Below are 15,417 nucleotides of genomic sequence, written 5' to 3' on the forward strand. Positions count from 1 at the left end.
AAACTTTGAATGTTGAGAGAAAACAAGGAAGACAGAAAAGGTGGGGGGAGGGGGGGGGTTAAATCTGCAGTTACTGAAACCAAAGAGATGAAATTCATGTCATGCAAACTTACACATTTACCATGATAAGACTGTTTTAATTTTCCTGTGATTAAACTAATGCTTATAGTAGAAAACAAAAGAATACAAATGCATATGAAGTCTGTTCTTGAATGTAGCAGTGATATATTTGATATATATTTCCATAAAGCAGTGAACTGCAGAGCATACCACACCAGCTTAAAAATAAAGAGATTATGTACTTAACCTAGTATACTTTTTTGCAGTAGATAGGTGAGACATTCTAGACCAGTGGTTTCAACTCGCAGCCCGGGGGCCACATGCGGTTTTGAGGCCCTCGGTATGTTTATTATTATCACAAAAGTCAAATAAAACAGTTTCTTGATCATATGTCTCTTTAGCTATAAATGACAATATTATTATTAAGAGTTAGCCAAAAGGAAAGATTTATAAACTATAAAGAGTTTTACCTCATACAAAATTGTCATTTCTTTAATAAGACATTAACTATTTTTTTCTGAGGCCCTCCAAGTACCTACAAATCCAAAATGGGTCTCTGCAAAGGGTTTGAGTTTGACATCACTGTTCTAGACAGATGGGTTATATCCCCATAGCCACATGCTGCAGAAGGAATCCACTCTGGAGTTTTTACTCTGCCCCTGCTGTACTTCACTGGGTTCTCTAGCTCCACCTACAGTTAGTACCCAAGCACTGAGAGCCACTCAATACACGTGAAGTAGAGGCACCTGTAGCAACAGGCTTAAACAAACTGTCCTGCTCAAGAAGTAACTCAATAGTAATGTTAACCGCAAATACAGGCTTCAAAGGAGCTCAGAAACTGCTCCCATATAAAACAAATATATATACAAATTCTTCCCAGCCCCAAAGGGCTGACGGGCATTCAAGAATCAGCTTAGAGAAGCATAGAAACAGTAGGGGGTACAGTAAGGACTGGCCCGGGGTCTAGAATGGAGACAAAGACTGTGTCTGAATTCAAGAGGGCCTGGAATAGGCAGTGGGATCTATCGGAGAGAGAAAGAGATAGTGGATACTTGGGATGGCAGACTAGATGGGCCATTTGGCCTTTTTCTGTCATCATGTTTCTATGTTTCTAGAATGTCTCACCTTTCTACTGGAAAAGCACAAACCTCTTTTTCCAGTGCAATAGGCGAGACATTCTAAACAGATGGGACGTACAAAAACAGTCCCCAAATAGCTAGGGCAGGCTTGCTGTGCCAACTCTGAAGACCACGGACCCAAAGACAGAGTCCAGTCTTGCTGCCACATTCACGTCTGTAAAACTTGGCAAACGTGTGAAGAGAAGATCTTGTTGAGCCCTGCAAATCTCTTCATGGGAGACAGGTCAAGGTGTGGCCCACGAAAAAGCCCCACTCATGGAAGAATGCGCCTTGACAGAAACAGGAGACTGTTTTCCAGAAAGAATGTAGGCTGACTAAATGGCTCTACGGATCCATCTGGAAATCGTGGCGTTGGAAGCCCCACTTAACTGGATGAGTCAGCACAAATGGTCAGAAAGACAAAACTCGTTTGTGACCTCTAAATAATACAGAAGAACTCTGAGTACATCCTGTTCCTGGAACCAGTAGGCTGAAAGGCAAGCAAGCACACTTCCTGAGTAACATGGAAAACCAAAACCACCTTCGGCAGGAAGGATGAAATCGTCCGAAGGAAAATACCAGTCTCCAAAATATGGAAGGACTGTTCTCTACAAGATAGAGCCTATAGTTCCAACACACATCATGCTGAAGGAATGGCAACCAGAAAAAACGGTCTTGAGTGTCAAGTCCAAGAGAGAAACATCTCAAAGGGGCTCAAAAGATGCCTTGGTAAGGCTAGACAGCACCAGGTAAAGGTCCCCGGAAGGGAAAGATTGCTGAACTGGTAGTCAGACATGAAGAATCCCCTTTAGAAATCTAGTGACAGCAAGAAGAGATGGCAACAAGGTCCGATGCTCCTGGGATCTAAAATAAGAGAGCCCGGTCACCTGGACCCGAAGAGAAGCCACAGTAAAGCCTTTATCCAGACCAGCCTGAAGAAAGGCAAAAATCAGCAAGATTGGAGCTTAATAAGGGTCCACCTGGTCCTGGGTGCACCAAAGTTGGAAGGCCTTCCATGCCTTAGCGTAAGCCGAAACCGCGGGTGACTTCTTAGACTTGAGAAGAGTATCAACAACCAGAGCAGAATATCTTTTGTACTCTAAGGCTGAGCACTCAAGAGCCATGCCGTAAGAACAAAGTGACCTAGATCCTCCATGGACACTGGATTCAACGGGAGGAGGTCTGGAAGAGCACTCAGCTGAAGGCTGCAACTCCTGTGCAGACGCATCAGATCCGAGTACCATGGTCCACAAGGCCAATCTGTAATCACCAGAATGACACGACCAGGACAGGCCACAACCCATCAAATGATCCGGACAAATATCAGCCAAGGAGGAAAGACATACAGGCCATGGCCATGGCTGCACCAGAGCATCGAGCCCCTCATTTCTGGGCTCAGATCTTTGACTGAAGAAGCGATCCACTTTCTTGATTCTTGCCATGGCCAAGAGGTTGAAGCGAGTCCGACCTTGCGCTTCACTATTACTCGGAACGCCTCTGTGAACAGGGCTCACTCAACTGGATCCAGAATCTGTCTGCTGATGAAGTCTGCTGGAACATTGTCTACTTCCACCAAATATACTGTAGTCTGCCTAAAGAAAAAGAAGGTGGGCTTCCTGAGTCAGAGGAGTGTTCTTGGTATCTCTCTGGCAATTGACGTAAGCTATTGCCGTCGCAGTGCCGAAAAAGACCCTGAAAGCTTGGCCCTCCAGTCTTCTGCAATCTCATCAGAGCTAGCCAAATAACTCTGAGCTCCAACTGGTTGATGGAACATTTTCACTGAGAGGGCATCCAACTCCCCTGAACAGGAGAACGATTGCAATGGGCTCCCCAGCCCCGAAGGCTGGCATCTGACCTCACCATAATCCAGGAGGCAATGTGTAGCAGTACACTCTCGTGATGTGATTGCAAGAGAAGCCAGTCCATGCTTACTCGTGCTTCCAGAGTCCAATGTAGACAGGCCTTCAAGGCATCCCTGTGCAGAGCCCAGCAAAGCATGATGAAGAGGAAGCATGTGCACCCTCACCCAAGAAACCACATCCAGGGTGGCAACCATGGATCCCAGAAATTGAAGATAATTCCATGCCGACAGAGCTGGCCACTCTAGAAGGAAAAAAATCTGAGCACATAGTTTCTGCCAGCAGGCTTCTGGTAGAAGCGGCCTGCAGCTGAGTTGAAGAGAACTCCCAGGTAGTCCAGCGACTTCATGTGCATCAGATGGCTCTTCCTGATGACATGTATATCCTGGAACATATGGATGATTCAACTGGACTCTACAGACCTAGATTTTCACTTGTGTATGCTGGAAACTACAGACATATTTTCCCATAGCCAGGCCCAGCCTGTACCTTGCTTCAGACTGTTTGCAATGCTAACACTGATGTTCTTGTTTCCCTGCTGGGAGAATATCTCTTCAAGGTTATGCTGAACTGTTATCACTGTTATATGACTTCATAGACTTCATATGCCAGACACCCTAGAAATAATGAGCAAGGAGCTCTGCTCATGTGGGTGTAACGAGATGAAAGAACTTGGTACCAAACCATGGGTTTCCTGTCTCCCAACCAAGCTATGGGAACCAGACAGCTGGATTGTTGAACGGCCATCTCGTTACCAACTTTTCATCTTACAAGGACATCAACTCGAATATGCACAGAATTGTAACACCTCTAATTAACAGATGCATGTCTCCGTGCTGAAAGAAGAAAGTTCAGCAACAGTTCTCTGTTTCTGTAAGGCCCCCCTTTTACTGGGGGGGGGGTGTGTGTGGAGGTGAGAGAGAGGCGTGGACGATAGGGAAGAGTTAGCTGTACATTATTTTTATGTACCAATAGGGAATTACATAACCAGAATTCGGGGATGGACTTTCTTGGGACAAAGGAAGAATTGCTCTGTATAAAAACCACGTGCATTCTAGAAACAGCCAGAGAGATTCACTTACTTATGCTACGGGGAACTGCTAACCCCCTGCTAAGCATATGGGTGCAAATTCTTCTCTCCATTGCATATTCTGAACTGACAATATACATTTTTTTTAGATATGTCTTTGCTGCTGTAATACTTATAGTTTTTTTATACTAACAATAAACAAATATTGTCTGTTTTGGAAGATACAATGCCGTCTTGTAGTTATTCCAATGAGGTAAGCAAAGCAGCCATTTTATCTCACTGAAGTCGACAATCCAGCCCAGGTCCTCCAGCACCCCAAGTAAGGATGAACCTGGAGATCCATCTTTCACATATAAGCCACCACGACAACCATTACCTTAGAGAAGGTTCGGGGTGCTGTCGCCAGCCCAAAAGGCAGAGATGAGAATTGGTAATGCTATTCCAGAACATGAAACTGCAAAAAGTTGTGGATCCAGAGAGGCAAGAAACTCTCTTGGGGCCACTGCTGCAATGATTGAACGCACGGCCTCCATTCGAAAGCATGGAACCTTGAGAGCCACATTCATGAGCTGAAGATCCAGAATACTCCAATCTTCTGATTTTTTTGGGCACGAGATTGTATATAGAGTATCTGCCAGAATCCAAGTGTTCGGGCAGCACCGGATGTACAGCTTGAATATCCAGCAAGCGCCGAACGGTGGCTTCAACCTATAGCGCTTCGACTGGGTGATTTGTAGGAGAGTCCATGAATGAATCTGGCAGAAGCCAGGCAAATATCAGCTTGAAGCCCAACTGAATAATGTCCAAGACCCACTTGTTGGATGAGATGCGCATCCATGTGGGAAGAAAAACTGAGAGTCGGCCTCCTATCTGAAGAGGGGCATCCCTTGGCCTGGTACCATTGTGCTTCTTCAGCAGGGGGTATAGAACTGGAGTTGGAAGGCTGGGAACACTTGTAGCCATTATACTGTTATTGGTATTCCTGTGAAAATATCTGCGACATGAACTAGCATACAGGCTGTGAATCACGAAAACTAGAATGACCAGAACCCCAGGAGGGTCTGGTATGCTATCAGGCAGAGTCCTAGGATGACAGTCCATCACAGAATCCATAAGGCCATCCAGACCTTTGCCAAACAATAACTACTCCTGAAAAGGTAACCTAGCCAACGTAGCCTTGGAAGTGGAATCACCAGCCCACTGTGTGAACCAAAGCATTCTGCAGGCAGAGAGGGAGTACGCTGGTAAGTCTCTCCTATCTGTGCCCTTCTCTTCAACTGCCAACTCCAGACTCCGTCCCTTCTGCCTTGCTGTGCCATATGCTTGGAACAAGCTACCTGAATCCCAATGGTGAGCTCAGTCTCCGGCCAAGTTAAAAGCCCACCTCTTTGAAAGTGCTTTCAACTCCTAAACTCTCACCTTGGGTTCTGCATCTACAACTCTATATATCGTGTCTGTCTATCCAAGTTAGATTCTAAGCCCTTCCGAGCAGGGACCGTCTATAAATGTCAAAATGTACAGCGCTGCATACGTCTTTCAGCGCTATATAAGTGATAAGCAGTAGTAGTAACAGTTCAATAGTACATTATCTGCTGCAGGCCCTATTTTATCCCCAGAGATCCTGAGGCAGATAACATGCAATGGAGATGGAATGGATCTTGGTGGGTATGGGTTAGCTTCCACTGGGGATGGGTCAAATTTCTGTCCCTGTACAAGGTGGAAAGCAAGTCTCCTGTCAAAGTTCTTGGAGTGGATATAGAGGGCTGTACAGTAAGATGACAATTCTATAAGTAGGCACCTCAGGCAACGCAGGGAGTGCCTATGCTATAATGGCATCTGGGCACCCAGATTGTTCTCTTCAAATATCTCTATTCATTTTTGAACATTATAGAACACACTCCTACCCACCCTCTGCAAAACAAACCACTAGGCATAACTCATAATTTAGGAGACCAGAATAAAGGTTAAAGAACACCGATATAAACCTAGCATCATATATATGGGTGTATTCTTATGGGCGGCTTGACATTTAGGCCCAGATTCTGTATAGGACTCTCGGTCACAGAAGCTGATGGGCATCCTATACAGAATCATGCCTAAGCCCACCTAAAATGAACCCAATTCTCTAACCGATGTCCATGTTTCAGACGCCAGTTGCTGCTAACCTTATTGTGACAAGGGATCTCCCTGCCACAATAAGTTTGGCGGCAACCCATCCTTACCCCCTTCCATACATCAGCCAGGGCCACCCCCCGGACCCCACTAGAACGCCTCCTAACTCCACTCAAACCCCTATCCCAAACCCCTTTCTAACCTTTTTTCTTGGATGGCCGAATTGGTCCTGCCTCCGCCTGCCCCATCTCCGTCAGAATAGCAGGCCTGCCCCTTCCTGGTGCATTGTGGGATGCACCAGGGAGGGGCCTAAGGCCTCATTGGCATCTCTTCTGCTGTCAGGGGAGGGTCACAGCTAGGATGTTAGGGAAGGGGTGTTGTGATGCAGAGGAGAGAATGGTCATCCCTCTCACTGCATCACAACACAAATGGGTTTTCTAGCAGTCTCTGACTCTGACTGGCATCCCTGGACCAGTCGCTTTTTTTTGTTGTTGCCAAAAGCCTATGCTGTGTTTTGAAAATGGCTCGGCATTTTTTTAAGTATCCACCGGAGGGCTCATTTCAATGTTGAAGAGCCCATTTGCATGTCAGTGTCGGAGACTTCTAGAAACCTCGCTAAAGACGGAAATAATCTGTTTTGATAATCCGCTGCTGAACTGCATACAGGCTAAACCGCCGGAAAACAGTTTAGCGACGGCATTAAACTTCTGAGAATCTTGCCCTCAGTCCATCACTTTAGGGTCCATACCGAGATACTCAGTTTTTTATTAGATGCTTTTGTGAAACACTGTTAAAAGCTTAAATACACCATGTCTACCACTCTCCCACTAACTATTTAACATTCCTGACACAGGAAAAGGATTTAGGAGGGGGGCGGGGAAATCGAAGGAGCAGCATAAAAAGAATTTGAGAGCTTGAAGGGCAGGAGCAATCGCAAGCAGCAGCAAAATATATGAATGAAGATGAATGTATTTTAAAGGTAGGCAAGCCAATTTTGCATTCGAACCTGAAAGAAGTACTGTATTGCATAAACTTAAGGCAGTAGATAAGCAAAAATGTACAACTGGAGACACAGGCCTAGGGAAAATAAACAGATTTGCTAGCAAGATAAAAAAGGTAGTTGAAGCATGGAAAAGTACTTTGAAAGAGGAAGAGCCAAGAAAAAGGAGAATGCAGGCAACAGTAGCCATGAATAAGACAGTTTCACAGACGTGTATAAGTAGAACACAGCAGTTTGGGACTGAACAGTAGCCAAAATTACAGAGATGGAGATTATAAGATTATGCATGGAGTCTAATTAAGGAGCTGGTATCCCATTTAAAAATACTCCTCTGGCCCTAAGGAAGAACAATCATTTTGGAGACATTAATCTCTATGAATACTTAGAAAAGAATCAGATTTTTATGACCGCAGCAATAGTTTCTTGAAGAAATTAGAGGGATTTACGTTTAGATATCGAAGGTATATAATTAACAAATTGTTGTTGGCTACCCTTATTTTTTTCACTTGACCTCCAGCACTAAAGACATCTAGGGCCTGATTCTGCAAAGGACGCCTCAGCAGCTGCCTAAGCGGCTTTTGAGAATTGCATACAGGCGTCCTATATTGAATCACATCTGTCCACATATGCCTAACCTTGCTTAACCACCCCGATTCTCTAACCGGCATCCATGTCACAGATGCCATTTAGATAATCGTGTTACAGCTGAGCTGACAGCGGCAAGGGAAACTCCATGTCGCAATCAGCTGAGCGGCAGCAACAGGGAACCCATGAACTCCATCGCAAGTCAGCCAGCAGGAGGGATAATTATTCCCGCATGCCACCACCCTCGAACCCCCCTACCCTGTCAGCGGCAGAACAGAGGTCCAATACCTCCTGTCGTAAACCTTTAAACAATCCCCAGCAGCAGGAATGCTCACTCCATCCTGCTGGCAAACCCCCAACGTCCCTAGCGGTACTACAGGAAAAGCCATGAACAGCTGCAAAAGGTTGCGGCAGCTATTTTAGAAGGCAGCTGTGAGGAAGCAGAAGCGAAGAGGGCCACGCTCCTGCCACAAAGACCTCCACTGGACCACCAGGTACCTTGGTAGGCCCGGAAGGGTGTCAAGGGATTAGGAGGGAGATTAAAGGTGCCTGGAGAGCCACAGCCGCATGTGGCTTGCGAGCCACAGGTTGCCGACCCCTGCTGTAACAAAACAGTGAGTTTTCAAAAGCGTCTTAAAGCTCATTCTATTGCTGCATAACCTAACTGACCCTGGTAGAGCTCTTCACATTCATCAACCAACCAATGATATTGCAGATGTCCATTTTTCATGTGACATGAGAGATAAATTAAGGTTTGGTGAATGAATATGAAAAACTTATGTCTCTATTTGAAATTTTCTCTGGCTTTGCTACAGTTTATCTTTCCAATTGGCCTCTGCTGCTTTATAATCACCTTTTACATTACAGTAATCATTCATTGATAGGGAAAGCTAAAAGTTACATTTTTAAAGCTGTTCTTGTCGGATTTGTATGTAACGCAGAACTTATAGATTTTAAGATTCTTGCTGCTTATCTCTGCTCCCAGCTGACAAAAGGGCCAACCGTCCCTACCAGTGTTCCTTCTAAGGTACGGCACGCATAACCACACACTGTTCTTCATGTGGCCATACATCATTCCTGAATCTGCTGCAGGAGAAGTGGAGGAGTCTCTGCCACTGGAAATACTGCTCAGTGAAATCAAATGAAGCCGCGACCGCGTTCTTAAGTACGAGTCGTTCTTAAGTCGGGCATCTGTAACTCAGGGACTGGCTGTACTTGACTCACATAAGAACATAAGAGTTGCCTTACTGGGACAGATCGAAGATCCCTCAAGCCCAGTATCTTGTTTCCAACAGTGGCCAACCCAGGTCAGAAGGGCCTGGCAGAAGCCCAAAGAGTAGCAACATTCCAGAGCTGAGATTGTGATGTCATAATGCCTCATTCCACCAGTGTCTAAGAGCCAACCCCATCAGTGATGTCACAATGGCTTGGTTATTTCTATACAGGCAGTCCCCAGGTTAAGAACGAGTTATGTTTTTAAAGCTGTTCTTAAGTCAGATTTGTATGTAACTCAGAACGTGTAGATTTTAAGATTCTTGCTGCTTTCCTCTGCTCCCAGCTGACAAAAGGGCCAACTGTTCCTGCCAGTGTTCCCTCTAAGGTACAGCAAGCACAACCACACGCTGTTCTTAATGTGGCCATGCATCATTCCTGAATCTGCTGCAAGAGACGTGGAGGAGTCTATGCCACTGGAAATACTGATTAGTGAAATCAAATGAAGCCGCAACCACGTTCTTAAGTACTAGTCGTACTTAAATCAGGTGTCTGTAACTCGGGGACTGCCTGTATAAACTAAGCCTTGGGATCAGTGACATAGTGGCGCCTGGGCTAGTGGTGTCCCTTCCCCGCCCTCCCCCTTCTCCTTCCCATCTCCCCTGCCACGCATACGCCACCTTTCCATTACCCCGTACCTTTATTAATTTGCAGGTCGCAAGCAACAACACGAACTTGCAGCCCACATTGTGTCGGCTACCCCTCTGATGTCATTTCCTAGGTGCGAGGCCATAAGGACCCCAATAACTGAAGGTAATATCATACCATTGTCCTAGCCTGACCCAAAGCTCCAAAATCTGGCGTATGATTTTTGCCCTGCGTGCTTCCGGTAGAAACACTCTGTTCCGAGCCATGTTGAACAGTATTCCCAAATATTCCAGAGGCTATGGCGGAGCTAAGTGACTCTTCTTTATCACCCAGCCCAGGCTGTGCGAAAGCTGGACCACTTGCTCCACCGCTTTGTTCTCTCAGTCTCAAACAGCACGCTAATCAGCCATTTGTCCAGCTAAGGATGCAACTGTATTCCCACTTTGTGGAGATAGGCTGCCACCACAACTATTATCGGCACAAAAGAAAAATTGACACTGAACTGTTTTCTATAATGGGCACTCGGGAATGGGCATCCTTTATTGAACAGGGCATAGCACCAGGATCAGCACTAACTTTAGGCATGACGATTTATACTAACTGATACCAGATATAAATCCTGGTGTAGATCTCACAAACTCTATAATACTGCGTGCATCTTTAGTGAATGCCCCTGACCTGACCATGCTCTTCGCTAAAAGATTTGTGCATGGATCTTTATAGAATAATGCCTAGCAAGATACATGCAAATTCTAATTGGAACCAATTAATTGTGATAATTGGTTGTTAGCACCCAATTATTGCTAATAGCTCATTATTGTGCATGCAACTTAGGCAAACATGTCAAATTGTACTAGTCAAGAGATATTTAATATAAAATATTATTTCGGTTGTATATTACTCCAGAGAAATTAAACAAGTACAGACTGTTCTCTATTTGTGGAAGTATGGTTCCCGAAAATGTTCACAAACTGAAATTACGAATAGTGAAATGCTGAGTCTATGGGAAAATAGGGTTAGGTTCCTGGCATGGGACAGCACTTGGAGTACCTGTAGATGCTTGTAATTCTCTCTCTGGACACTTGGGGGCCATATCTAGCAGCAAACGCTTGAAAGTGAAAGCAAAGAAAGCTGTTTTTTAAAGAGCCAGTCCACGAATATGCAAACACAGCGGTGCAAATGGGGAATTATTGGTAGCAATTGATGCAACCATGGATATACAAAATTACGCATTGGGAACGCACGAATAACAAGAAAGGACTGTATATTACAAGACATCTTGCCACTTATATTCCATTTATACCACTAAGCTCAAAGCGGATTACATATAGAGATTTTTGACTTTCAGCTAGTAACGATCAGTGTTTTGCTGACTGCTGCTGACATTAATTCCAGAAATTAAATGCTGGGCCATGTCTTGACATTGGTATTGAATTTCTGGAGCCAGTTAGCATATAGTTGGTTAAGTGCAATTTTCAGCACTTAACTGACTATGAGTTACCATATAAAGACTGTACTGACATTTATGTGGTTAACCTAGCTGGTTAAATGTTAGAAGTCACTGATCAGGAAGAGCATCTAGGTGTCATAATTGAGGATACATTAAAACCCTCAGTTCAATGTGCAGCAACAGCTAAGAAAGCAAATAGAATGTTTGGAATTATCATGTTAGGAATTGAAAACAAAGATGAAAATGTTATAATGCCCTTGTATCACACCATGGTACAACCGCACCTTGAATACTTTGTGCAATTCTGGTCACTGTATCTCAAAAAAAGATATAGTGGAATTAGAAAAGGTACAGAGGACAATGAGAATGATAAAAGGAATAGGACAACTTCTTTATGGGAAAAGGCTAAAGTGGCTAGGGCTCTTCAGCTTGGAGAGAAGATGGCTCAGGGGGATATGATAGAGGTCTATAAAATTCTGAGTGGAGTGGAAAGGGTAGATGTGAATCGCTTGTTCACTCTTTTTAAAAATACTAGGACGAAGAGGCATGCAATGACGCTACTTAAATAGTAGATTAAAAAAAAACAGAGAAAATATTTCTTCACATGATGCGTAATTAAACTCTGGAAATAGTTGCAGGAGAATGTGGTGAAATCAGCTTAACAAGGTTTAAAAAGATAAATTCCTAAAAAGGAAGCCTTAGGCCATTATTGAGGTGGTTTGGGGAAATGCACTGCTTATTCTCAGAATAAGCAGCATAAAATCTGTTTTATTACTTGCGATTTAGCAAGGTACTTGGGACCTGGGTTGGCCACTGTTGGAAATAGGATACTTGGATTGATGGATCTTCAGTCTGTCCCAGTATGGCAATTCTTATTATCTTGCTGAAGGTGTTTGGTGCAGTAACTAGTCCAAACGAGTGGGCAAAGACATTGTGGGGGGAGCAACACAATCAGCTCCAATCCTGGTACAAAACCGCCATGGGTATCACACAGCCTCTGCTCAAGCCTACTGCGGATGAACCTGGGGCGAGCATGCTACAAAGGTAACAATCTCTGAGCCTCTAAACCAGGGGTGTCAAAGTCAGTCCTCGAGGGCCGCAATCCAGTCGGGTTTTTAGGATTTCCCCAATGAATATGCATGCAATCTATTTGCATGCACTACTTTCATTGTATGCTAATAGATCTCATGCATATTCATTGGGGAAATCCTGAAAACCCAACTGGATTGCAGCCCTCAAGGACCGACTTTGACACCTGTGCTCTAAACTGTTAGTGCAGGTTGATCCCACAGGAATCCTGCAAAGCAGATGCCTGCGGGCTACAGACCTTTACCCTGACGAGACTGTATATTCCAAATAGCCAGAGATGTCCCGGAGAAACAGAAGCCTCTGCAGTATCAAAAGCCTCACAATTGGATGAATACCCGAGCAAAGAAAAAAAATAAACATGAGCAGAACAGACAAGCTCCTACAACTCTGCATGTAGAGAGAAAGACTGAAGAAGTTCAATACAGCCCAGAGTGATGGGAGACGGAACAGAAGAAAATGTTAATAAACTTCGCAGTAGAGAATGACACGGGGACAAATTTTTCTCCGTCCCCACGGGAACTCATTTTCCCATCCTGTCCCCTCAAGTTCTTTTCCTGTCCCTGCCTCATTCCTGCAAGCTCCGTCCTCATCTGCATAAGCCTCAAACACTTTAAAATTATAAGTTTTCATGGCTTGTACAGTTAAGGCTGAGCTTACAGGAATGGGACGAAGACAGCAACAAAACTTGCGGCGAGCAGAAAATTGAGCTCCTGCGTGGACAGGGAAAAATTGTCTCCGTGCCACTCTCTACTTCGCATTCAAAGGGGGCTAGAACCCACAGGTCAAGACTGATGCTCCTATTGCACCAGAAAATGCTTTAAAAACAAAGCAACACAAAAGAAATTCTGGCAGCAATAGGTAGCCAACGTTAAGTCAGTTAGAACTGGTGCAACGTGGTCAAACATTTTCTTTCCCGATACCAATATGGCTGTAGTATTCTGTACTAATTGTACGCTATTTAGACAATTCTTGGGCAATCCTTGGTATTGAGAATTACAATAGTCCAACCAACTTGTAACCATTGCATGAACAACCGTAATCAAATTTAGTTTAGAAAGAATAAGGCCTATCTAATCAAATTCATTAAGCGGAAATAACTCTTAACAACATTATTAGTCTGTCTGCCAAAACTGAGGAATTTGTCACAATAAAAAGCTACGGTCTTAGGGCTAGATTCACTAAGGGCACGGTTTGGATCCGATCCGATCCGTGTCAGGGGGGCTGATTTATGAATCACCCTCATGCAAATGAGGGCAATCGGAATCATGCCCCCAACTGCCTGCCCGGATCGCTCTATAGCGATCCCAACACATGCGCAGACCATCTGTAGATGGTCTGCAAATGCACTGGCCCTCCGAGCCCAACAGAGAGTTTTTTTGGGTTTTTTTTTTCTTTTTGTAACTTTATTGGAGCCTGTGGTTTTAACCCGCTTTAAACCCGCAGGTTAAAACCACGGGCTTGCACTGCGGGGATCGGGGCAGGCAGGAGTTTTACAGCTCTTAGGAGGGTGCTACTTTTACAAAACATGCTTCCAGATCATATGCATGTGTTGACGGGGAGGAGACGGAGGCCAACCAGGGCAAAGTTTTACAATGAATTTAAAATCGCAAGCGCTGATTTAGAAGATATTGTGGGAGGCAACAAGGAGCGGGAAGCAATAGGCAGAACAGTTATTTCAATTTGTACATGCTATTCTGATGAAAGGTGATTCCCCCCCCCCCCAAGCTACTCCTTACTAGTGGGTACTGGATTCTGCAGAGCCCCCACTCTCCTTTCTCAACCTGCTAGTTTAAGGATAGTTTACTTTTCGGACTTGCAGTTCAAATAGTTAAAAAAAAGGTTCATTAAAACAGCTTTTTGTAGTAAAGACTTGAAAAGCGTATTCCTGGGAAAATGTAGGATATAATCGCCCTACTTCGTTTGACTGATGGGTTTGTATATTATTATTATTTTAATTAAAAAGGTTAAAAGACAGCTCCTTTCATTAGAGCCAGGGGATGCAGTTCAGGTCAGGCAGGAGATCGGGGCAGGCAGGAGATCGGGGCAGGCGGGAGAATCGGGGCTGCAGGAGTTTGGGACAGGCAGGAGATCGGGGCTGACAGGGCAGAGAGCAGGGCGGCAGAAGGCAGAGCAGTCAGAAAGGGCTTGAGCAACTGGTCCTCAGCAGTCGCTTGTTTGTGATCATCCAGCCCAGTTGGTGTTGCAGGGTTTTGGTTACTGAATCGTGCCCCTGCCTACTTTGCATGCCGTTCCCCTAATTTGCATGCGCGGATTGGAGGATGGTCCGGCAGAGAGGTAAGTGAATCGGCCCGGAGGGAAATCGGGTCACAAACCGATTGATACACGATCGGTTTGCTTAATTTCCTCAGAAAGAGGCAATGAAGTTCCTTGGAGTTTAGGTACAGACTTCAGTGGTTTCTTAGACCTTGAAAGCCACATTGCTGTGGACTTCCCATCTTTATACAGGAGCAAATGCAAGATTACATGCGAGTTAATTCATTCATTTACCTGGGCCGATGACAATATCTTTATGCCTAGGAAAGAAATGAAAAGAAAGATCAATCTTTCAGAGAGCCTAGTTGCTTCAAAACACAATTGTTAATTGCTTTATTAGGAAAGCTATGATGGTCTCATCTTATTCCAACTTTATGAGTATTTTAATTTATTTTTCCTATCCCCAGATTCTAGTCAAAGCATAAGACAAAATTAGCTAAAAAGAAAAGCTGGGGCCAACCTTGCAAAATAATAAATAAATAAATAAATAAAAGAGCAGGGGTAGCAGGTTAAACGCAAAAGCAAAAGCTAATGCATGAGTTATTTATGAGCATGGAGATCAATTTGCAACATACTTATCTGCATTCTTTGCAACTTTTGAAATCAGTTTTGATGCTGAAGATACCCTTAGTAATTTGTTACGGCTGTCATCAGATCCATCCCATATGCTATGGGGTCTTTCAACAGTAGAGCTTCGTTTTACACTGAAATGAAAACAGATTTATATAAATTAATTTTACCTTTTCGAGAAGAAGGTTACATAGGAAGGATGTGTTACAGCAGGTGACCGAAATATCAAGCAAAAGACAAACAAGCGGAGGCAGAACGTTCTTTCACGTCGATTCAGAATATGAGGAAATAAAAAGATTAGTCAGAAAGTCTTGACTGGATGAGTGAAAGCAACTATGCAAGGCAACAGCTATTCATCTGCACTTTAAAACAAACACTTATTTCTCTCAGGATGAGACGACAACGATGGA

General features: G+C 44.2%; 1 protein-coding gene across 3 annotated transcripts in view; it reads right to left on the reverse strand.

The window, feature by feature from the left end:
- Window positions 1-15,417, reverse strand: part of EML4 (EMAP like 4) — a 401,831-nt gene that overhangs the window by 114,266 nt on the left and 272,148 nt on the right. For all 3 annotated transcript variants that reach the window (XM_033936381.1, XM_033936379.1, XM_033936380.1), the window contains 2 exons: window positions 15,013-15,141; window positions 14,672-14,697 (listed from right to left, as the gene is read on the reverse strand). In XM_033936381.1, the coding sequence (XP_033792272.1) occupies window positions 14,672-14,697; window positions 15,013-15,141 (155 nt within the window). The remainder of the gene's footprint in view (window positions 1-14,671; window positions 14,698-15,012; window positions 15,142-15,417) is intronic.

Source organism: Geotrypetes seraphini, chromosome 3 (assembly GCF_902459505.1).
Source record: "Geotrypetes seraphini chromosome 3, aGeoSer1.1, whole genome shotgun sequence".
Classification (NCBI taxonomy): domain Eukaryota; kingdom Metazoa; phylum Chordata; class Amphibia; order Gymnophiona; family Dermophiidae; genus Geotrypetes; species Geotrypetes seraphini.